Source organism: Rissa tridactyla, chromosome 6, assembly GCF_028500815.1.
Source record: "Rissa tridactyla isolate bRisTri1 chromosome 6, bRisTri1.patW.cur.20221130, whole genome shotgun sequence".
Taxonomy (NCBI): domain Eukaryota; kingdom Metazoa; phylum Chordata; class Aves; order Charadriiformes; family Laridae; genus Rissa; species Rissa tridactyla.
In genome coordinates this window covers 27,348,857-27,372,038 of record NC_071471.1, presented here as the reverse complement: position 1 = coordinate 27,372,038, position 23,182 = coordinate 27,348,857, and the positions used below count along the sequence as shown (strand labels likewise).

Here is a 23,182-nt window from a genome sequence, read left to right as displayed (position 1 = left end):
CATTTTAATGATATTTGAAATATACAAGAAATGCATGGCTGCAGGAATAAATACCACCAGGCCAGTTCTTGCGGAGAGCTTGGTGACAGCTGGTGACCATGGCAGGGGTAGCAGAACAAGACGAGGTGCTTTTCCCAGGCTGATTTGGAGGTGGCCAAAGCAACAGCAGAGCCGGAGCGGGTACCCGCCCAAGCCCTAGGGCGCAGCGGGGAGCCCTGGTGAGGTGGCCTCATCCCCGCTCTGCGCCGTGATGAGGACGCTGACCTGCAGCGTGCCGCAGCGGGAGTGCAGCACCCAGGCACCCTGGTACGCCAGCCCCGGGCCTGCTGCCTGCCCGGGAGGAGGAGGAGGAGGAGGGAGGCGAAGGCTGAGCTGCTGGCAACTCGTGGCATCGCAGGCCACGCTTACAGTGCCCTCGGGGTTGCTGTAGGTGCACTGTCCTGGAGCATCCTCCCCTGGCTCCCCATCCCAGCCCTCCTCCGGGAGGACACCAGGCACTGCCGGGCACTCCAGCTGCCCCTGTGGGACCTCCAGCAGGGACCGTCCCTGGAGGGCAGCCGGGCCGGCACAGAAGGCTTGTGCATGGATGAGGGGCTCGGCGAAGCTCTGGAGCCAGCCCAGGAGGTAGGCGAGGTGGCAGTCGCAGGCCCAGGGGTTGTTGGCCAGCCCCAGGCGTACCAGCTGCCCATTGGCATCCAAAATCCCCGGGGGCACGCGGGCCAGGCGGTTGTGGTCCAGGGCCAGGGCTGTAAGGAGGGGCAGCCCGGCCAGCAGCCCGTCCGGCAGGCTGGACAGGTTGTTGTGGCTCAGCTGCAGCGTCGCCAGCTCCACCAGCCCCTGGAAAACCCCGGCGGGGAGGTGGACCATGGCGTTGTGCGAGAGCACCAGGGTCTGCAGCGCCGAGAGGTTGGCGAAGATCTCCTGGGGCAGCGTCTCCAGCCGGTTGCGGGCCAGCGAGAGGTGGAGGAGGCGAGGGGTGCCAGCAAAGAGGGCAGCGGGCAGGGTGGCCAGGTGGTTGCCCTCCAGGCTGATGACGGTGAGGTTGGGGAGATCGGCAAAGATGTCGGGGGCCAGGCTGCCCAGGGCGTTGTGCTGCAGCTGCAGCCGCTGCAGCCCCCCCAGCCCGGCGAAGAGGCCATCCGGCAACTCCTCCAGCCGGTTACCATCCAGGTGGAGCTCGGCCAGCTGGCCCAGCGCCCTGAAAGCACCGGCGGGCACCCGCACCAGCAGGTTGTCGCTGAGCTTGAGGAGGCGGAGGGTGGCGAGGGGGGCCAGCAGCCCCGCCGGCAGCTCGGCGAGGACATTCTGTGAGAGGTCCAGGGTTTGGAGGTGCCGAAGGGGGCGGAAGATGCCGAGGGGCAGCGCCTCGATCTTGTTCCCCGGCAAGCGCAGGTCCTGCAGGTGGCAGGCGGCGGTGAAGAGCCCCGGCTGCAGGGAGCGGAAGGTGTTGGCACCCAGGGAGAGCTTGCTGAGGCTGGGCAGCCCCATCAGCATCCCCGGGCTGACCGCCGGCAAGGGGTTGCCCGACACCTCCAGCTCAGTGAGGCTGGGAAGCCCCCGGAAGGCGCCGGCCTCCAACTCCTGGATATTGTTGTTGAGGAAGACCAGCTTGGTGAGGGTGGTGCTGGAGCCCAGGGCCCCACTGCGGACGCTGCTCAGGGCCGTCTCCACAAAGAAGAGCTGGGTGGCGTTCCCTGGCAGACCTGCCGGGATCTCCTGCATCCTCTCCTCCGAGCAGAAGACTTTGGAGGTGTCGTAGCACTGGCAGGTGGCGGGGCAGGGCAGGGACAGGCCCCGCACCAGCAGGGACACCAGACCCAGCAGCGTGTAGACCACCAGCCTGCACTGGAGAAGGAGTCGAGCTTCATCCCCTGCCATAGCAGGGCACAAATTGGCACCCACAGGCGGGTGCTGCTGGGGAAGCAGCCTTTGCAGCCAGAAATGCAGGGCAACAAGCCCTGGGGCACTGCCAGTGCAGGCAGCTGCCCTGGCCATGGGGCATCCCTTCAGCCCCGGCCCCCCACACCACCGCAGCACCACCCCTGCGGGAACAGGGAATGCTTCCCTCCCAGATCTCCCCCCGCCTGCCCTCTGTGGTGGGTCGGGGCTGTTCCCCCACACCCCAGCCCTGCTCCAGCCCGCCCCATGACAACTGGGGTGGTGGCACCCTCGCCGACAGTCCCCACGGCCTGCAGAGCAGCAGGCGACGTCGGAGCTGTGGGGTCTCTCGGGGATCTCAGGAGATGTCTCCACAGGCAGGGACCTGGCTGCTGGGGCAGGGGGATGTGTGAAGCACAGGGATATGCTGCACACACAGGGTGATGGGGACAACGCTGCGGGGCTGCTCTGCGCTCAGTGACAAAAGCAGCGGGCTCCACTGCTTGTATTTCTAATTGCCCATCAAGTACTTCTTTCTCTGCAAGCAACCAGAGCAGCGTCCAACCTGCCCGAGGGATATTCGGCTTGACCAAATGCCTCTTCCCAGCCCATGGGAGGCACTTTTTGACCACTTGAACAAAGTCGTGGCCTCCAGACCTCCACCAGTCCCTCCCTACTTGGGACACACGCCTGTGCTGCCGAGTGATGGGGGACGCTGTGTGCCCCGCAGCGATGCCCATCTGCGGACACCCTGCACAAGTGGGGGTATCCTGGACTTTCATCAGTGCTCAAGAGCAGCGGTGGGCTTGGCTTTTCCTTTCCACCATCTCACTTCTTGCCACACAGAGCCAACAGCAGCTCCCACCCGTCCCTAGCTCTCCCGCCAAACCACCCGAGCGATGTGGCTGACACTTACCGAGCCTGGCATTGTGGGGACCGCCACCAAGCCTGCGGCAGGTTCGCAGGGACGCTGCTCACTGCGATGGAACAATGTTTTCTGGGGCGGACGGGAAGCCGGGCGACGAGCCGTTCCTGCTGGGGCGGAGCTGCCCCTTGCTGCTTATCGGCAACAACAACCCGTGTCCTTGGAGCACTTTGAAAAATAGCCTGACCCCAAAGGGATGGAGGTGAGGCCAGAGGCAGCCGCCAGTGAGTATCCTGGCAGGGAAGTGGGGTCCTGGCCCCGGACGTCCACTGGCCTGGGGACGGTGGCAGGGTGCTGCTGTCATGGGTGGCACTGGTCCCACACCAAGATCAGCATGTTTGCTTGCGGCAGCCCTCCGAGAGCTCCCCTAGAGTTTACATCTCAGTGGGGCTAGCAAATTTCCCTTGCATGAGAGGGGACAGGGCGCTGCTTAGCAAGGCAGAGCAATGCCACGAGGAGGGGACCACTTTGGACCCATCATGTTGAGATGCACCAGGAGCTTTGCAGCCTGGGACATGCACCCAGCCAGCACTGCGATGGCCAGAGGGATCCGTGGGCCAGCTGGACTCCCTGGGAGCTTGTGACCTGCCCGGGGGAGCAGCATACACCTCTTTGAAGACTGCCCTGCAAGGGCTTGTGTTGGAACAGTCCAGGGTAGCAGCAGCCATGGAGGCACCCCCAGGGGCAAGAGGAGGGACACGCATACATGCATTCAGCCAGACTGATGGAGCAGATGGTGACACGCAAAGAATTCAGCTGACACAAGCCAGGGGCAGCCAGGTCTGAAGGGAGCCACGTGGGCTCCCCCCACCCCAGGTTGGCACCGCGTAAACCCTCAGGTCCCTGCCCCAGGGAGGAGGACTGTGCAGGAGGCCATTGGTGTCTGTCTCAAGAAGAGTGCCAAGGTCTCATCTCACTCTCCAGAAGCCATCCTGCTCCTGTTGGACAGCCAAGCCCTTTTAGGGCCCTCAGCCCAGGCTGGAGCCCAAGGACCATCATGGGGTCTGTGACCACGGCCCACTAACCCTCTCCCAGCTCCACAAGCCTGTATGGGTTTTCCCTCAACATGATAAAATCTCTCAGCAGAAGAAATCAAGTGCAGCTCCTGTCCCTGCTGGGTGATTCTCCATCGCGCACTGCAGGGAAGCAAACAAACAGCTCTTGGCACTAGGGGTGGACAACTGCACTTTAATGGCGAGGTCACAGAGCAGCACCCAACAGCCCCGCGGCACGGTCCCACATCTCCCAATGCTGTACGTGTCCCAGCCCAGAGGAGCATCCCATCGTGTGTGCGAGCGTGGGGCTGCTTGTGCCAACACCGGCTCACGGGGTGCCATGAGCAGCCAGCACCATGGGGTGCTCAAGTGTGATCCTTGTCCCGTGGCAGTGATCCCCAGGCAGCCCAGCACCGCCGTACCATGTGTGGAGGTCAGCTGAATGCTTCTGTGGCCATGCCATGGCTGGAGGAGGCGTGGTGGCCACCGGACACAAGTGCTGTTAGGGGACAGCGTGGCCCCTGCCTGTGATCTGCAGAGCAGCCAGCGCTTGCTGACATCCCTCCCGGTGTGCACCACCAGTATCCCCGCTGCCCGAGGGCTGGGAGTAGGCAGCAGGACGGGGCACACAGAGTGGGACACGTGGGGTGGGAAGAGGAGAGGGGAGGAGAGGATGTAGCTTTGCCAGGCAGAGCAGGGCCAGGCTGCTCACGAGCCAGCGGGGTACGCACCGGGGTGTCGAGGCAGCGCGGACCAGAGATAGGGTGCAGCAGAGGCAATGCCATGGGGCAGCAGTCCTGGGGGGCAGCAGCCCCAGGATGCTCCGGCAGCCCAGGGGCACAAGCGCAGGCGCCTGTCCCAGCCCCTGGCAAACAGCCCTCACAGGGAAAGGGCATTTGCAACGTGCCCCTGGGGAAGGGGCAGCTGGCACAGCCAGGCAGCAGGTCCACACTCCCCACCCGTCACCACACCTCTGTAATTCCCCCACGGCAGTGGCCAGTGCGAGCTTCCTGGCCACCCACCTGGCTGGGGCAGGGCACTGTGGGCAGGGACATGGCCGCAGGAGGGGAGCAGGAGGTTGCTTGGGGTGAGGGAAGATGCCGGCTGTGCCTGCAGGCAGGGAGGGCAGCTTGGACGCGGCCGAGTCACCCAGGGCGTTGCCACCCCAGCAGCAGCGCCAGGCCCGGGCGGCCCAGCCCCGCGGGGATGTTCCTGCCCAGACGCAGCCAAGCTACCAAGCAGGACAAGGACACGCAGTTCCCTGGACTTGTGTGAGGGCTAGCACCTGCCTGCCCAGGCAGGAGTGAAGGCATGGCGGGGAGCGGGGGGGAAGATGGGGAAGAGGGGCTGGGGGAGGGCAGCAGGCAGCGCTGGAGGGGACGATGTGAGGGGAAGGATGGGGCAGTCCTGTTGTTGGGGGTAAGCACCATCATGGCCAGACCGTGGCTCCCGGCTCGAGGGGTCCCTCTCAGCCCCCAGGCAGGGAATGAGCAGAGAGGCTGCGCTGGAGGCAGGAGGGGCTGGGGACAGAGGGCAGCCGTGGGGGGGTTACCCGGGGGGACGCCCTGCTGGGGGGCAGGGGCAGGGCAAAGCAGAGCAGGGCAGGGGGACGCGCAGCAGGCGGGGTGATGCCGGCCTGTCCGAATCAGCGAGGGCAGCTGATGCAGAGCTGCCATCCTGTCCCCCGGTCCCGTGGGGAGGGGACACCCCACCTGCACTGCTCCCCCCACAGTCTGCCGGGCGCTCAGGCTTCGTTAGGTGCCTTCATCCTCATGAGCACGATGTGGCTCTTCTTCCTACAGCCGTAGACCACCAGCGCCACGAGAGCAGCGAGCAGGGCCACGCACACCAGCACAATGACGGCCACCACCACCCCGCTCTGCATGCGTGTCAGCCCCCACTGGCCCCTCTCCTCCTCCTCCTCCTCTTCCTCCTCCTCCTGGGGGGACACCGGCAGCCCCATGGGGGGCTCCGTCCAGGCACCCTCAGGCAATGCCACCTCGGAGGGGTGATCGGGGAGCGGGGTGCTGGAATGGGGGGAGGCAGTGGGTGGCCGGGGGGTGAGGAGCTGGTCCTGTGACAGCCCGGCGATAGGGATGCCCTGCAGGGCAGGGGGCTGGGCGCAGAGGGGGGGTATCTCGCCCACCTTGTGGGGGTTGTCCTCCAGCCATGCCCTCAGTGGCAGGATGCCCTCGTCGCAGCGCCAGGAGTTGTTGTGCAGCTTCACCTCTCGCAGGGCGGCCAGCGGGGAGAAGATGCCGGCAGGCAGGTACTCCAGGGCGTTGGCGTGCAGCTGCAGGTGCCGCAGCCCTGGGGTGGCCCCAAAGAGGCCCCGTGGCAGCGCCTGCAGCTGGTTGTGGTGCAGGGAGATGTTCTGCAGCTTGGGCAGCCCGGCCAGCACCTGGGTGTCCAGGCGGCGCAGGGCATTGGAGTGCAGCGACAGCTCCAGCAGCTCCCCCAGGCCCTGGAAAGCCCCCGGTGCCACCGAGCGCAGCCGGTTCTTGCTGAGGACCAGGAGCTGCAGCTGGGTGAGGTTGCTGAAGACGGTGGCGGGAAGGGTGGAAAGCTCGTTCTCGTAGAGCCACAGCTCCCGCAGGTTAGGCATGGGCCCAAAGGCGCCAGGGGAGATGTCCCGTAGGCGGTTGACGTGCAGGGTGATCTTGGCGAGGGCGCGCAGGGGCAAGAAGATGCCACTCGGCAGGGCAGTGAGGAGGTTGTTGGACAGGTAGAGCTTCTGCAGGTTCCCGTTGTGCACAAAGAGCTCTGGGGACAGTGTCTCCAACTGGTTCTGGTGCAGCCCCAGCTCCTGCAGCTCCAGCAGCTTGTCGAAGGCTCCCACTGGGATCTGCCGGAGTCGGTTCTCATAGAGCCGCAGCACCTGCAGCCGTGCCAGCCGCTCGAAGGCCCGGGGCGGCAGGCGGTCGAAGTTGTTCCTGGCCAGGTTGAGCTTGGTGAGGCTGGTGAGCTGGTCGAACACCCCCTCCTTCAGCTCCTGCAGGTTATTTCCGTGCAGCTGCAGCTCCTTGAGGTTGCTCAGGTGGGCAAAGTGGGAAGGCTCGACCTGGAGGATCTGGTTGCTGGAGAGAAGCAGCGACTCCAGCTTGTTCAAGGGCTTGAAGACCTGCACGGGGAGCTCCTGCAGCTTGTTGCTGGCCAGGCTGAGGTAGCGCAGGTCGGGCAGGTGCTGGAAGGCCCCAGGGCTGATGCGCGACAGGTTGTTCTTCTCGATGCGCAGCCCAATCAGCAGGGAGGCGTTGCCGAAGGACGCACTGCCCAGCTCAGTGATGCGCGTGTTGATGATCTGGAGGGTCATGGCGTTCGCAGGGATGGGGCTGGGGACCGCGGTGATGCCAGCACCAGAGCACTCCACCTGGGCGGTGCGGACGCACTGGCACTGCTCTGGGCACTGGCCACCGGCCAGCTGGATGCCCGCCAGCAGCAGCAGCCACCGCCACCAGCCTCCACGCTCCATTGGGCCTGCGGCAAAAACAATGGAGGGGGGCTCAGTCCCTGTGATTTCCCAGCCCCCCAGGGCTGCTGCCGTGGATGGGCACTGCTTTCTCCCTGGAAAAGGCCACCGAGTCCGTGGCCACACTCCTGTCCCCAGCAGGGCCAAGGAGGGCAGGCGAGGAGGGCTGGGGGCAGGCAGGGCTGGGCACAGCCCGGGCGGGAGTGCAGAGCGGGACAGAGCCGGGGGCTGCGGCGCCTGGCTGCCATACCACAGCTATTAGTGGCATCCCTGGCGTCCCCCTCGCTCGGCTCCTCCAGCAGCCAGGAGCGTGGTGGTTTCCTGTTTTGCAGTGAGCGTGGCGAGCTGCTGCCAGTGGCACTGGCCCCCCGGCACCACCAAACAGCCAAGACCTTCACCGGAGCCAGCCCACGGCACACACAGCTGAGTGGGTCGCGAGGATGCTGGCTGGGGGCAGGAAGAAAGGTACTCCCCCAGCGTCCCCGAGCACCCTCCTGGCTCTGCCCAGCAGCAAGAGCTCCTATTGCGGAGCCAAGAGCAGCACTGGCACCCACTGCCTGGGTGTGCTTTAGCTCCCATCCTGCAGGAGCCTCTGCCAGCTCCCAGCCCACGCTAGGTACCGGGGTGGCCCTGTCTGCACCCCAACCTCAGCAGAAGGGCTCAGCCCTGGCTGACATTGGCCATGAGAGCAGGGCATCCAGTGTGGGCACCCGCGTGCAGGGTGGTACTGCAGGTAATGGAGCACAAGGGGAGCAAGGGTTTTACAGCAAGGTCCTCCATCACTCCACAAGCACAGCCACCACAGACACCCTCTCCTCCCTCCTCTGGCCTGGGAGCTTTTCCCTCTCCGTAGATCAAAGCAGCAGCCTCGCGCCAGGCTGGCACGGAGCAGCCGCCTGCTAAAAACTTTGAGTGGCACAAGGTAGGAAGAAAGCCTGCAGCCCCCCCCGACCCCCAAGCACAGCTGAGCAGACAGGCAAGTCCGGCAGCACAGGGGTCTGGGCACAGCCCCTGCCCTCCACCCCCAGCTCCCTCCGGGGAAGGCACTCGCTCTCCGGCGGGGAGGGAGGAACCCTCCACAAGCCAACGCAGTTTATGTTTCCCATATGGAAACAATCTGCATCCCAGAACAGCTTTGTTTATAGCGAGCCATTTATAAACTTCCCCAAACGCTTTGCACATCAAAAGCTCCGGCTCATGTCGCTCCCTGGTAAGGCAGCTCAGGGAGCATCCAGGCTGGAGCGCCCTTCAGGAAAGGCAGCTGAAACCAATTTATCTCCTCTTTTCTTCTAGGGACAAAAAGCTTACAGACCAAGAGGCTGAATATTCCCTATTGCTTAGCCCCTCAGCATCCCACTGCTCCTAACCCCCCTAAATGTTGCTTTGCCCCCCGTGATTTTCTTTATGGGTTATTATTAAAAATACGTTGCCTGTGTAACTATTTCAGTGCCCACAATGCCTAAGCAGGCTCAGTTAGTTGGAGAACCCTTGCAAGAGAAACATCTCCATTGAATCAAAAGATGCTGAACATGCAGATCCCGCCGCCACGCCACCACCCCTCGGAGCTGCCCCGGGAGTCCCCCATGCCCGGGACCGCTCGCAGGGGCGGTAGCGGAGAGGAGACTTACCCAAGCGTCCTGCAGCCACGAGCGCCGAGAGAGCACAGCTCTGTGCTGGCAAGAGAGCCGAGTGTGGTTCATGCTTCCCCTCCCAGTATATAACCCGTCCAAATCAATGAATCAGCACAGGGGCAGCGTCGGGGTTAGGGAAAGCGCTGGAGCAGAGCTGCTTCCAATTCCTATTTCCTCGGCAAACAGAGCGAGTGTCTCAAGGACGGAGTTTTGGGTTTCCCTCTCCCGAACCCCAGCGCTCTTGTTTGAAGACAAGCAGATGCCCCCGCAAACAGGCTGCTCACATCAGCCAGCGCACGGGTAGCAGCTCGGCCCCGGGACGCGCCATGGGACATGGCCGGGTACCTTGACCCGTGGGGACAGGTGAGGCAAAGCAAAGTCCCCGGCACAATCCCGCCCTTTGCTGTCGCACATTCCCACTGGGACTACTCCATGGCATCGCCGTGGCACGTGCACAGCGCTTGGCTCCCCAGCTACACCCTGGAGGTGCTACAGAGCGGCCACCAAGCAGGGGTCAGTGACACTGTAGGTGCCAGCCAGGGGCCAAGCTGCTTCAGAGAGCCCTCGGCAAGCCGGAGCATCTCCCACCAGCACTGCCGTGCCTGCAGGCACTGAGGAACGCCCTCCACGGCGATTGCAGGCAGCCTGGCAGCCCCCAAGCGGCACACGCTGCCATCTCCGCACACTGCTCTTCATCCTCAGCAGCCCTGACACACGGGTGATGGAGCCCAGCACCCAGGGGTGTTTGGGAATCGGGACAAGAGCCCGTTCCATCCACCTGTTCAGGGTGCCTGCTGCCACCTCTCCCCTGCCCCCTCCAGCCCACATGGCTGCATGAGGGTCCCCCTTGGCCCAGCCCAGGTCCCCCCCCTTGCCCATCTCTCCTGCGCAGCCCTGCTCCAGCAGCTGCCAGGAGCGGATACTCAGGAGGAAGCAGCTAAGGAGAACCAGCGTGCGTGGCCCCTTTGGGCTTCCTGCAGCCGGAGCAGCCCCGTGCTAACCACGGGGCATCTGGAATTTCCCTGACCATGTCTAATCCTGTCTCAGCCCACCCATGTTTCCGTCAGCCACAGCAGCCCCTGCTCAGGTCCCAGACAGCGCTAACGAGCTGCCGGAGATGGGAACAGGACGGGGCGGCCGCCGGAGAGGGGTGAGGAAGGCTGACTCCATCGCTACGCTGCAGTGTGTCATGCCGAGAGGGGTGGGAGGGCGCAGGGCTCTGCAGGGGACAGGGACCATGTTCAAAGCGGAGATCAGACCAGGATAACAACAAACTGCGGGGACAGAGAGGGCAGTTTCCAGTCAGACTGGGAAGAAAGCGACAGGGATCGTGGGAAGAGGGTAGGCAGTGGGACCTCAGCTGGAGACAACTGCCACCAATACGGCAGATCGCATGGCGGGTCCGGCTGCCGTGGGACATGCTGGATGGCCACGGAGACCCTCCCCAGCCAGGAAGCGAGCACCTAGGCTGGGACTACCCCCTGGCCACGCTCCGTGCCTGCTCCTGGGGCAAAACCCAGGGATTTGGGCACAGAAAAGGGGCGTTTTGAAAACACCACCCACAAGCGCTTTAGCTCGCACTCTATTGACATAGCAGATTTTCCCAGCACTGTGGTTCCCAAAATAACCGCCCCGCTTTCCTTGACAGCGATGCAGACGGAGGTCAGGCTGCGGGCTTGAGATCTGCCCGCTCCCTCCAGCCCTGGCAGGAGAGCAGGGTTCTCATGGCCTTATCGCACCCTTATCGCCAGCTCTGCCTGCCCAGCGCCAGCGCTGCTGGGCTCCTGCCTGCTCTGACTCATCCCAGAAGCACACAGCTTTTCAGCAAGGCAACACAGCAATTAAATCCCAGCGCTTCCGAAAAACCACCACCCCAAGCCCAGTCCGACAGAGGAATGTCAGACTCGGCTCCTTCCAAGCAGCGCTGCCCCGGGGGGGGCGGGGAGGGGGACAGGGATGCAGCGGTGGGTACCCTCAAACACCCTGCCCCCAGGAGGAGGGTGATGAGGTTATGGATGCCATGGCCACGCAGAGTGCCCGGGTACCAGCCCTGCCAAAAATCCAACTGTCTCTACCCATGCCTCGGGAACCTGGCTCCAGCTCCTGGTTGGGCAGGATGAGTCTGCTTTCAAGACATCCTTAAAAATAAAGCAAGGCTGAGTAACAGCACAAGCCCAAGCAGAGAGGGAGCCACTCCCGCTCCCTGAGGTGAGCGCACAGGAGCTCGCCCCAGGCCACGCGCAAGGGAGGGGAGCAGAGGGTGTGGGAGCCCGGGACTCCGCACATCTGGAGGGGAGAGGCAGCTCCCAGGGACAGTGGATGCGATGGAGGGTGAGATAAGCGTTTTGCAGAAGGAGGCTGCTCCGCATAGCCGAGAGCTCGCATAGCGCCAGGTGGAGTGGAGCAAACCTCACGCCATGGGAAAGCCCCTGGGTCCAGCAGTGCTCCTGGGGACCTTCCCCACCTCCAGCTGCACCAGCCAGAGAAAGGGAGAACCCCCCCAGACCAAGCTCGGGATGGTATGGAGTCACTGCCGTGACCCTACACCTCTAAGGGGACGATGGAGCCCAAGGACAGGTACCTGCCAGACCCTGTGCCCCCCGTGAGACGGGGCTGGTGGCAAAACCTGCGTTCACGGTTGTGCTGGGGGGGTGGCTCCTTCCCCCAGAGCACTCCTCTCCATCTGCTGCCTGCACAAACACGGTTTTCTCATTCCTTACCAAACGCCGCTGTGCCGGGGAAAGAAAGAACGTGTGGTGCTGCTGCAGCCCAGCCGCCGCCGGCAGCCCCAGCCTGGGATGGAGGTGCCCTTGCACCCAAAAGCCCCCAGTGCTTTCTGCAGGCATTTCTCCGCATGCTGCTGAGCCCGCGGCAGGGCTGAAGGTCCTGTGGCAAGCAGTCCCAGCTAGGGCTACCGTTGATGTAACGCTGCCTGGGGCTCCCGGAGGCCAGCAAAGCCAGGAGCACGCAACCTTTGGCCACGCTCTCCAAGCTAATTGCATTTAATGTAGTCTGGGATCCCAGCCCCACCAGGGCTCCCTTTCTGCCCTGTAACCTCTTGCACAAGCCCTGGTGCTCCCCCGTGCTGAGCTCAGCCCTGAAACGCCACCAGTTGCAGAAGTCCCAGGAGCCCCAGGACAGCAGCATCACCCATTTTTGGGGAGGTTAGCCTTGCTCCTGGCCAGCGGGACAGTCCCAGGTCCCCCCATGCTGGAACATCTCCGGTGCATCCCCACAGCCGGGGCAGCGGGCGCAGCAAAGCCGAGCGGCTCCGAAGCGCCAAGGGACTCGAGGCTGCTTGGAAAAATTCGTGTAATGGCTAAAATTAGCAGCTTGTGGGTTTGGCCGGGAGAGCGCATCGCTCATCTGCCAAACAGCTGAGCGCGCTCGCCCACGCCGCACTGCTGCGCAGCCCCGCTCCCCCCAGCCCCGCACACCTCCAGCTGCCAGCTGAATTGCCACCCCTGGGAGGGACAGGACATCCCCAGGACCTGGCACTGCCCACTGCACAGAGCAGGGACACACCCCCCACACACCCCCCCAGTTATTTTGCACTGCTGCAAAGCCCCCACCGCGCTATGAGAAACCCCCCCGGCGGCCCCCGGTGCTTGCAGAGAGGAGCCGGCGCGGGGCATGGGGCCAGACTCTGCTCTGCTCAAGGGGAGGAGGAGGGTGGAGGGCTGGGCTGGGGGCCAGGGGAGGGGTCCCCTCGGTGCTCCAGCGTGGGGGGGACACCTCCGGGCCTGGTCCGTGCAGCAGGATGCGTAGGCTCGAGCCACAGCTGAGGGGTGGAGGGAGGTGCCTTAGTCCTTGGGAACCAGTGCTGGGCCACCCCCGCCCATCAGAGAGGCACCAGCAGCCCCTTCCCCACTGCACACCCCCACCCTTTTGGAGAGCCCAAACCAGAGACCTCCTCCATAGACCCAGCAATCCAGCCCCCATGGCTTTTTCAGCTCCCTACCGGAAACAGGGCCAGGGCTGCCTCGCTGCTCATGGCCACGGGATGCCCCATCTGCATATGGGGACAGGGATGGGGACATGTCCTGCCTTCCCTGGGGAAGCATATGTGCAGGGTGGGAGCCTTGGGAAGGAGCAGCAGCCCCGGTACCTCTAGGACAGGAAGCAGGGGTGGCCGTCAGACTAACCTCCATCCGAGCACCAGCACGAGACCCACCACAACCCTCCTGGAGCTCATGGAAAATGGCATTTAGGATCTCAAGCACCAGCGGGGCTTCACCTGGCCAGCAGCACCATCTCCTGCAGGCTCGGTCCTGGCCCGAGCCCCAGGCGATAGCAGCAGCACGCAGGGCTTGGCGCGGGCTCAGGGCAGCGCTAGGCTGGAAGGAATGTGGGGCTTGCAGCCAAGTCCGCCTGGAGAGATAATCCGAAGCGGAAAGAGCTTGTCCGTTGGGCACTGGGAGAGGGGGGAAAGGACTGGCTGGAGCGGGAGGCGATGGCGGGGGGCTGTCCTTGCTCATGCACTGCGCGGTGTTTGCTGGACCAGATTAGCCCTGTTCTCCGTCTCACCAGGGAGTGCCTCAGGGACCCCTTCCCAACACCCCAAGGGGGAAAGGGCCCCTTCCCCCCCCCAGCGCCCCGGGGAAGTGCAGAGGAGTGCACAGCAGGCTGCCGAGCCACTGCTGGCCCCCTGCCCTGGGCTTTTTTCATCTGGAGAGACACAAAGGCACAGCTGGAAGCCTGGCACATCACAGAGGACCACAACAGTCCTACAGCAGTGATTGCACAAGAGGTAGCGGGATGTCTCCAGGTGCCACCGGAGTCGCACTCACCCACCGTGGCCCCAGCAAGAGGCTTTTCCAGGGCTTATCCACCCATAAACACCCAGGAGGGAAGTGGAGGGAAACCCAGACTCCAGCCAGGAAAATGGAAGCATAACACCTCCATAGCTGGCCTATCTCTGGACAGAGCAGGAGCAAAGCAGGAGCTTCAAGCCTCCTGATCAGTTCGTAAACACTCGCAACCCCGTCCTTGTCCCACGGGTACGTGTCTTTGGCTGTGTCTCCTTCCAGCTATTCTGTTATCCCTAGGAAATGCCGCGCTCTGATACCATGGCTGCTGAATCAGCTTCCCCAGGCACGATGTGCTGGTTGGAAGCCCGGAGGAGACACGGCCAATGCTCCATAACGTCAGGCAGAGGATCCCAGAGCTCCTGCCTCCCAGCCAGCAGTCCCACATGCTCCTGAGCCACAGAGCACTGCCGGGTGTCTTCTCCGAGCACATCTGCCATCACCCGGCTTCTCTTTCCCACCAGGAGAGGGAAGATCCGAGGTGCAGGCTCCCGTCTTGCTGCTGTGTGCTAGAGGGCTGAGCTGCTTTTAGTAGGCACCTACCTGAGCTTGCTCCCCTCTGCCAGCAGCGGCAAGGGCCCTCCAGCAGCTACTGGCCGCATGTGGCAGAGGTGAGAAGGAAAGGGCTGGGACACCAGAGACACAAGCACAGGCCGTGGGTGCTGGAGGCTTGGAGGGGTTCCTGCAGGCAGAGAGCTGCTGGCACTTAGGGCAACAGTTCATTCCCTCCTCGTCACCGGGCTCTTCGGGGATTCTGTGCATTGAAGCCCTGACAAGCAAAGGAGAGCGGCACCTGCAGTGACATCAGGCTGGAAACACACTGTGTACTCCATGGCCCCGCACAGGAGGTCAGAGCTCCCACTGCTCCAGGATTTCCTAAAGCAGAGAGAGCAGGAGCAACTGCCACAGAAAGAAGCGTTTGAGGAAACCCAGGGAGTTACAGAAGACCCTTGGCTCGGCTGCACTGGTGACATACCCAAAGTGCTCCTGACTAGGATGTGGCACCAGAGGCAGCTCCTGGACTCAGAGGTCTGGTTAACATGGAGGGCTCTTAACCAGGACTCGGCATCCCGTACAGGAGCCAAGGATGTGGAGCCGATCCCCAGCCACCGAGCGCAGATATGCTTTGCCTCCACCCTTTCCCCAGCAGCAGGGACCCTCTGGACCAGGGATTAGATACCTCCACGTTTTTCCAGCCCACTGTCCCCCCAAGCCCAGCCTGGTGGTGAAGGCTGGGCAGTAGATCATGGAGGCATGGGCTGCGGGGACCAGGAAAAACCTAGCCAATACAACTGGTGACGGCAAGCCATGTGTGCTGTGAGACAGCAGCACGGCAATGCTGGCCAGAGAGAGGGTCTGAGGAGCCCTTCCCACTGCCACAGCCACCGTCATGCTGACCTGCAGACAGAGCGAAATGGAGACGGGATATAAATAAGCACATCCTTGGATTTCCCAGGCCAGGGAGTTTTGCAGGAAGGGCTGAGCTCTGCTGGGCAACAAGCAATGAGTCAGAGGCAGCTGAAAACAGGACACCTCATAGGAAGAGTTAGTAGAACACCCCAGGCCCTTATTGCTCCAGCCTTTTGTTGTCTGCTGACTTCACTTCCCCGTCTGGCCCAGGCACAGGGAAAGCCCGATGACGGCATGTAAAGCGGAATCATCATCCTCCTCCTCCCAGCACTTGGCTGTGCGCGGCCAGGAGCCAAAGCCCCCACGTGCCAGAGCTCAGCCACTGCCCAGCGGGAGCCAAAGGAGCCGTGCAGGCCCAGCCGGCCCCACTGCAGGGCCAGGGCGGCCAAAGGAGGGCTCACAAAGATGGCAGCAGCTGCTCACCCCGTGCTCTTCCAGAGGTCGGGCATCAAGGGTGTTGTACACCCATACGGCAACAGAATGGCTGGTTTTTCTTTGAAATCAGACAGTGTGCATCCGAGTGCCTGTAGCCATGAGCCCACTTCTTCAGTGCCTCACTGAGGCAAACAATAACCAGCAGGGTTGTAAAGCAATTCCCTCGTTAGTCCAGATTATCCTTGTCTCCTGCCTGCAGCGAGCAGATGCTTGCGTGGCACCGATACGACGGCGCTGGAGCTGGCACAGTACTAAGTGGTCATTACAGCTGTCCAAGAACCTAAATTTGTCACAACTGCCTCCTTTAAAGCACCAGCATGTAACAGCCCAGAACCACCACCACGAAAGCTTCGTGTCGGTTTTGTGCTTCTCTCAAAGATACTGCAATAAATATTCTGGAGCTTCTGTTTGTGAATCCAGTCCCAGTTTGCTCTGCACCAGCTGTAGTGACCTGTATTTCTGCTTCTTTAGAGATGGCTCTAACTACAATTTAGCTGGGCTTGCTAAATTTTGTTAAACCTCACCCGCAAGACAAGGGTTATTTAACACCACAGAAGCACATTGCCTCTTTTCACAGCCTAGAAGAGGAATTCAAGTCCAGCAGCAGAGCACCCTGAAACAAAGCAGTCCACGGTTTATTCTCATCATCTAGAGTAGCCCGCAACAGGGAACACCCCCAAAACACACTGCAAGCTCTCCTCACTTCAGGCTTGTAAGGTGCCATTTCACAGCCACCCAGAAAAGATTTTAATGGTTAGAAAGTCATTAAGGCTACAAAAAGACTCAGAATATAGGTTCTCTATACCTGAGCAGCCACAGAACCACATCCAGGGGCTCTTTAACCCAGCCCTAGGCTTTTGAGCACATCAGAGCTTTTAAGAACGAACTAAGTCACGCAATTAAGATAAAACTAACAGTTAAATCCAAGAGCCACCAAAGTAGCATGTGCAGTCTGACAGCTATCAGTCTACTTATAAACTAAAAGATTCACAGCAATCAAAATATTCAAAACCATTTCAACGTGAAGACTAAACCCCACACTCGGAGCTGCATTCGCATGCCAACACTTGAAAGGGCTGCAAGGCAGGGAGCAGTACTATGGAATAACAAAAGGTAAAATGTACTGAGACCGACTGTGACTGAATATGGCACTGCACACTGAAATTTGACAGATACACACATGTTCCCCAGCAAACTTCAAAAAAGGTGGCAGCATTTCAGGGCCCTCACTTCAGGCAGGTTCCCTCCCACTTTGCTGCACACCCGTGTTTTGCCAGCCAAGCCCAGGAGAGATCATCCCCGTCTCTCCCAGCTCAGCCGAGACCAGCTCTCAAACCAAAGATGCTTCTCTGGAGCTAAGCATCAGTCCTGGGCATCTGCCTGGTGCTCCGGTTTCAAGACCTTGCTTTTCAGACCACTGGTCAAAGTTTAAGGACAAAAGTGGTTACTTCAAATTCAGAGTTGTAGTAATGTTACAAAGACTCCAAAAAAACCAAACAAACTACAAAATACATGAAGATTGTACTTCCTCAACCATCATCTTACTCATCTTGCTCTGGTTAAGCTAAAGGAAAGCACTGTTAACTTTAAATGGTACTCCTTCCTCCTGCCATGTCCTGGAAACAGGCTGAGGACAGAAAGCAAAAACTAAGACACTTGCACCACATCATTCTGCCCCCACTCCCATTTTTAAAAGGTCTTTTCCAGCATCTCCTCCCAAAAAACCCCATTTATTTTCTTAATAAGGAGACAAAACATTGCAGGCAGTACAAGGCATAATAGCATTTGGAGTAGTACGGGCAGCCTTTAAAGCACAGCTGAAGCAGCGTTCCTATGTAGGCTTCCCTGCGTTGGTGCCACTTCCATCGGAGCAGGTGGTGTCTGGAGGGACGGGGCTGCAGCCCCAAGCAGGAAAATAGTAACACACACATAGAAGTGACCACAGATTTTCCTTCAGCTCCCTCTGGGTTCATGCACCAAGCGCTGTAGCAATATACAGTGACTACAATCACTTTTGGCAAACACTGTAAGGTACATAAAAGCACATTTTCATTACGCTGTAAAGACAAGGTCTTTATGGTTCTTGCTATAAAGACTTGTAATCCATATCCGAATCAAGTGTCAACCGCTCAAATGCTTGAAACGCATCCAAAACAGTGCTTCTAATCCTCTCTTCGGCTGGTATTCTCCATCTTCTTAAAAAAATGTATCAGAACTACAGGCTGAGCAGGAGCATTCCTGGAGTGCAAGAGTTGCCTGGTTTTACCCATCACATACAGACCGAGTACAATGGTTACGGTCTGGAGCGCTAAAATCAAACTGTGAAGGCACAAAAATAGCTGACAATAAGAAACTCTGGCATTAAAATAGGGGTTAGCACTCCTGCGGGCTGGCAGCTCATCCCACTGGGCAAGAGTAGTTAAATCTGTTCCTCTGTCACTGTTGGTTTCTACTATGACACTGGGAGAAGTTTGGATTGGAACATCTGAGAAATGAAACCTAGGCTGTCCAACATCTTCAACATGGGAATAGGTAAAGTCTGGAGTTGCAAGAGGAACTGATGTGGGTGTGCTGGTAGCCGTGTCGGACACTGCTGTTACAGCAGTCTCCCAAGATGATGCTAAGTGCTCCGTCACAAGAGCAGTCGAAGCCTGGGAATAGGTTGAGCTGAACATGTGGTATGTAATGGCTGTGGTTGGCGGGCACTGCAGGTGATCATCTGTTAGAGCCACGAGAGAAATATTCTGTAGGGCCAGCGGGCTGTCACACATTAGGGATGGAGTGTTTTTAACTATCTCCATGCTCTTCTGGAGCCACTCCCGGAAGCCAAGAATTTGGCAATCGCATTTCCAAGGGTTGTCATCAAGGACGACTTCTTGCAGCTCGGGTAAAGCAGTAAAGAAATCTCCAGGAAGAGACTGCAGCTTCGTACTATTGAGGTAAACTTTCTGAAGGTGCTTGAGATTATGAAAGAGGTTTCTAGGAAGAACCTCAAGCCTCGTATCATGAAGTGAAATGTTCTGCAGTTTCTGAAGGCTCAGGAAGATGCCCTCTGGCAGACTGGAAATATTATTTGTATGCAGAGAAAGGCCTTGCAGTTCATTCAGACCACTGAATACATTCTTGGGAAGAACACTAAGCTCTGGATTAAAACTTAGCACAAGCAGCTCCAAATTTGTCAAGTTACTGAACACAAAATCTGGTATTGTTGAGAGCTTTGTGTGATACAGCCACAGGCTACCAAGGTGCCTCATTTCTCCAAACAATACTTCTGGAAGAGACTTGAGTGGGTTCCTGTACAAGGTCAATTTAGACAGGTCATGCAAATGCAGAAAGAGTCCAGGAGGCAAAGCCTCAAGCCTGTTTCTGGAGAGCGTTAGGCTTCTCAGTTTACGAAGACAATGAAACGCATCAGGGGCGATGGACTGGATGTTATTGGAATGCAGGAAGAGTTCCAGCAGCTCCTTCAGGCTATCAAACATCCCAGACTCTATTGAAGACAGCCTGTTAAAATACAACATCAGCTTCTCAAGCCTGGCTAACGCACTAAATATATTTCTGGGAAGTGCTGCCAAACAATTTCTTGACAAGTTCAGTACTTTGAGTTTGGCAAGTTTCTTCAGCACACCACTAGGAAGTGCTGTTAGTTGGTTTTTGTTCAAGAAAACCTCCTCCAAACTAGCTAGTTTGTCAAACAGATTTTCTTCGATAGATTTCAACCTGTTATTTTCAACAATCAACTGCTGAAGCTGTACCATGTCATCAAACACTCCTGGAGGAAGTTCAACCAGCTTATTATCTAGCAGTTTGAGGGCTTTTAGCCTTCTCAAGCCTTTAAAAGCCCCTGGTGATATCAGAGAGATGTTGTTTGAAGACAAGATAAGATGCTGCAGTTCCACCATCCTAGCAAAAACATCTTGCACGTATGTTACGTCGGTGTCCGTTATGTGAATTTCTGTCACGTTACAAGGCAGATTTAACGATTCCAGGTCTTTTATGTGGGGACCAGAGCAGTGAATTGCATTTTTTGAAGAGCACTCACATTTCTTGGGGCAAACAGATGCATCCAGCTGGAAGAAAAGCTTGATCACCACCGACAAACGAAACATCAACATCCTTGTTGAAGTGCCAGAAACATGAGCTGTTACAAGAGATAAGAGAGAGTCAGGATTTGATCACAAGTAGTTAATGAATTAATAGACAACAAAGTTGTGTGGATATATCACAAAACCTGCAAATGTATGCAAAATTTCCCTTGGCTTGAAAGCAAACTTCAAAAATCTCCATTACTGTTGACTGCAAATATTTCTAAGGTGCTCAGCTTACACTGCCAAGTACAGATAAAGCTCTTTTGTAAATCAAGTATTCCTTATTTATATTTGTACTAGTCAAGCATAATAAAAGCATATGAAACTCTAAGTAGTCATAAGGCATGTATTTATTTGAACAGAATAGCATTATACCAAGTTACACACTGAAAGTCTTTTAAAAAAAAATATATCAAAAGGTCCTGCACCCACAATATTTTTTTATTTTAGGTTATCTGAGGTTTAATAATAAAGTTTAGCCTGCAAAAATAGATAATAGAGGTAAAAAGGGTGTCCTATATTTTAAGTGGCCAAAAGAAAAACGGCACACAGTTCTGTTAAATCATCTCTCAGCATTTGCAAGTGATCACTTCTTGGAACAGCCCAAGAACACACAAGAAGAAACAGGATATTTTTGACGTCGCCTGAAATAACACACAAGAGCTCGTGTAGCACAGGCCAGGAGCGAGCCTCTGATAACCAACGAGTCTCATTTCAGCAGCTTAACACAAGACTAAGTTAACAGTGGTATTAAAAATATGACAAAATGAGAGGAAAGAAAAGCCACGAGGTTTGCTAGAAAGCTGTACCAATAAACGTAGAGCTGCATGAAACATACCACGAAGTTGGGAAGTTGTATGGATTTCCAAACAAGAAAAGGAACAGGAAGGCAATGGCTGTAGCTACAATGATAATATTTAAAACAGCAAGTCAAACAGAAATCCACAGTTTAGAAACACTTCCCTAGTGAAATCAGCAAGTCCAAATGTATCAGAAACCTGGAAGTCAAGCACCTGGCTGGTCAGAAGGAGAAGCAGCAGCTGGGAACGCTGGATTAGCTGGACAAGTTCTGCAGACGTAACTGGAATAGCCGACACCATGTTGGTTTTCAGCACCAGGAACACTGGGGGAGATGAGGGCTCCATCCCAACAAACCCTTTTCCAGGGGCAAGGGTGAAGCTCTCCCATACCAACCCCACAGACAGGCATGGGTACAAAGCCTTCAAGGAAGGCTCCTCACTTCAAGGAAGCCAGGTGGGATAGCAGAGCCTCTCACATGCCTGAACTGCTGATAAGAACACACCACCATGGATCAAAAACAGCTGCTGCATCAAAAAAAAAGCAAAAGGGAGTTCTTTAGACAAAAAAATGCTATTGGTTAGGTTCAGAGTACTGAAGACAGTTAAAATCTGCACCGCTTCCTTGGGAAGGGAAGGACACGGCATCTAGTGGTGTCAACTACCACCAACATGGTGCCACACAGCAAGCTCTCGCTGGGCTTACAGTCCAAAGAGTTGTAGAAAGTTACTAAAAAAAGGCTGTGGGATCTCACCCTTCCAAAGGGCTTTTCCATGTCAAACAAGAATCTTTCAGAGAATCTCACCCTCCTAGTAATCCTTCCCGCCATCTCCCATAAACCAGCGATGCCTTCACCTCAGTAAACTCATAAGCCAGCCTGTCCCTGATCCTACTTCTCCCCACCTCAGCGTGCCGATGAGGAGCACATCCCCACGCACCCAGGGCAGGTACTTCAGCCTACAGCCCATGACACGCGGAGCTGGTGGCTGCTGAGACGCTTCTGGGGGGCGTTCAAGCACAACCCTCCACACAGGGCAGACACGTACTGAGAAATTTCTGTTTCAAGCCCTGACTGGTATCTCAGCCTGCACCAACTCAACCCAAGACCTCAGCAGAACTACAGGATTCAGCGAGGTGAGAGAGATATGGATCTAGAGAACGAACTGAGGGGAAAAAAAAAACCCCCAAGCCACCGAACTGTTACGCTACCGGCTGCAAATGCAGTCTCCAAGGGCACGACTGCAGTCTGTAAAGTAAGAAATAGGCTAATGCTAGACTGTAGACTGGCGACGCCTGCTTTCCTGGTCTCATAACAAAAGGTAAGAGAGTATTCAAGGAGGCAAGGTCAGACACTCAGAAGTGCTCACAAACAAACAATGGAATGGTAGAAATTCTATGCAAGAGATTAAGGCCACAAGCGTATGACTGGCACAGGAACTGGATAATCCTGTGGATCTCAAACATAAGCTGCTAATAGTATTTTTCTCAAGAAGTAATTTAAACTTCCACAATTGAAGATTTTAATAGTAGGAAATACAGTAAGGTCCACGTAAAGGTCCTACTTACCTATTCCCAAGTACTAAAATTTTCTCAGACCCTCACACGAGACCCCTGGCATTCCAGAAAGAACACCAGCCTGGCTGGTCATTTACCATCTGGTCTACAGCCTCCTTCCCTTCCTACAACCCCCTTAATGTTTCTCAGACTGTGAAGGGATGCCAAAAGCAATACATTAATGCTTTTCATATATTAAAAGTCACAAATCAGTTTTGGACTTAGTTTCATAGAATACTGAGCACACGTATCATTTACTATGGTGCTTCACTTTCTTACTTTCTTGCAAGTTTCTAAACTCATATTACCATGAAAAACGAATTTTGAACTGTACCTTAGAAACTTATCTGCTTTTTAGAGGAACTTACTAGGAGCAGAGCAGGCAATCAGGCTTCACCATGATTCTGCACTTTAAATGGGAAGTAAAACAACAAAACGCATCCTCTAGATAACACTTTCACCCCTATTTGCGTAACTACTGTGAAAGGCCAAAGAATATTTTAAGCTTCAGAGCAGATTTTGCCCACACTTCGTTGTGTAAGCAACCAGCTTCCAGAGGTTGTACGTAACTCCAAATGTAGAACTGGAGACCACTCACAACACAGGAGAAAGTCTGATGCCACACGTGCAACAGCACAAAAAACCACTTCTAGCTTCTTTGACAGTGATAATTAGAGTATGTGCTTCAACCAACCCAGTGCAAATCTGGCTAGAGTCAGAAATCTATATTTCAACATGAATTATGATCAGAAAGACATTTCAAATTTGTTAGACAGTTTCACCCGCGGTCTGCTACACAGGTGCACTAGGTTTTGAAGGAGTGGACACATCTACTTCAAACCACCAAGTGATTGAGATGTACCTTCACAAGGCTGCTCTGACTTTTACTTTCTTGCAGGAGTGGAGTCAAAGCAATTTGAGCAAGGAATGAATCCACTTAACCCTTTGGCTAAACAAACCAGGGTTGACACATTTGGCTTCTGTTTTTCCTTTGTCTTCTGTAGTCACAGGCCAACAAAGCCTCAAGCCTGAAAGATTCTGAAGAGAGAAAAGTTTTCAAAATATTAGCTTGAAATTAAAAGATTAAGTTTCTGTAATGAAGTAACCAGGTATTTTAAACATCTTATCGTCAAGTTTAAAATCATGGGCTCTGTCAGTGAATGTTTAAACAGAAGGGGAGGAACAGGACAG

At 56.9% G+C, this 23,182-nt stretch overlaps 4 protein-coding genes across 4 annotated transcripts in view; all 4 read right to left on the bottom strand.

Moving 5' to 3' along the window:
* Nucleotides 1-39: 39 nt before the first annotated feature.
* Nucleotides 40-3,109, bottom strand: CPN2 (carboxypeptidase N subunit 2). The gene is made up of 2 exons (XM_054204784.1): nucleotides 2,795-3,109; nucleotides 40-1,845 (listed from the first exon to the last, which is right to left on the bottom strand). The coding sequence occupies exons 1-2, from the start codon at nucleotides 2,804-2,806 to the stop codon at nucleotides 196-198; spliced, it is 1,662 nt and encodes a 553-aa protein (XP_054060759.1). The 5' UTR covers nucleotides 2,807-3,109; the 3' UTR covers nucleotides 40-195.
* Nucleotides 3,110-3,245: 136 nt separating this feature from the next.
* On the bottom strand, nucleotides 3,246-9,312 carry LRRC15 (leucine rich repeat containing 15). The gene is made up of 3 exons (XM_054205370.1): nucleotides 9,244-9,312; nucleotides 8,896-8,974; nucleotides 3,246-7,275 (listed from the first exon to the last, which is right to left on the bottom strand). The coding sequence occupies exons 1-3, from the start codon at nucleotides 9,310-9,312 to the stop codon at nucleotides 5,543-5,545; spliced, it is 1,881 nt and encodes a 626-aa protein (XP_054061345.1). The 3' UTR covers nucleotides 3,246-5,542.
* A 7,666-nt stretch (nucleotides 9,313-16,978) lies between these two features.
* Nucleotides 16,979-19,695, bottom strand: GP5 (glycoprotein V platelet). Its single transcript, XM_054204787.1, has one exon. It carries the CDS (start codon nucleotides 19,664-19,666, stop codon nucleotides 17,714-17,716), a length of 1,953 nt encoding a protein of 650 aa, XP_054060762.1. The 5' UTR covers nucleotides 19,667-19,695; the 3' UTR covers nucleotides 16,979-17,713.
* A 3,158-nt stretch (nucleotides 19,696-22,853) lies between these two features.
* The window catches only part of ATP13A3 (ATPase 13A3), a 62,199-nt gene continuing 61,870 nt past the window's right edge, over nucleotides 22,854-23,182 (bottom strand). Inside the window, exon 35 of the transcript XR_008466904.1 lies at nucleotides 22,854-23,029. The gene's annotated coding sequence lies outside the window, so the exon portion shown is untranslated. The remainder of the gene's footprint in view (nucleotides 23,030-23,182) is intronic.

Bases quoted from the DNA above. Each gene is read 5' to 3' on its own strand.
- LRRC15 (XM_054205370.1), bottom strand. From the start codon at position 9,312: ATGTGCGACAGCAAAGGGCGGGATTGTGCCGGGGACTTTGCTTTGCCT. The intron at 8,975-9,243 runs GTACCCGGCCAT...ATATACTGGGAG, and splicing joins ACCTGTCCCCACGGGTCAAG to GGGAAGCATGAACCACACTC. The intron at 7,276-8,895 runs GTAAGTCTCCTC...TTTTTGCCGCAG, and splicing joins CGTGGCTGCAGGACGCTTGG to GCCCAATGGAGCGTGGAGGC.
- GP5 (XM_054204787.1), bottom strand. From the start codon at position 19,666: ATGTTGATGTTTCGTTTGTCGGTGGTGATCAAGCTTTTCTTCCAGCTG.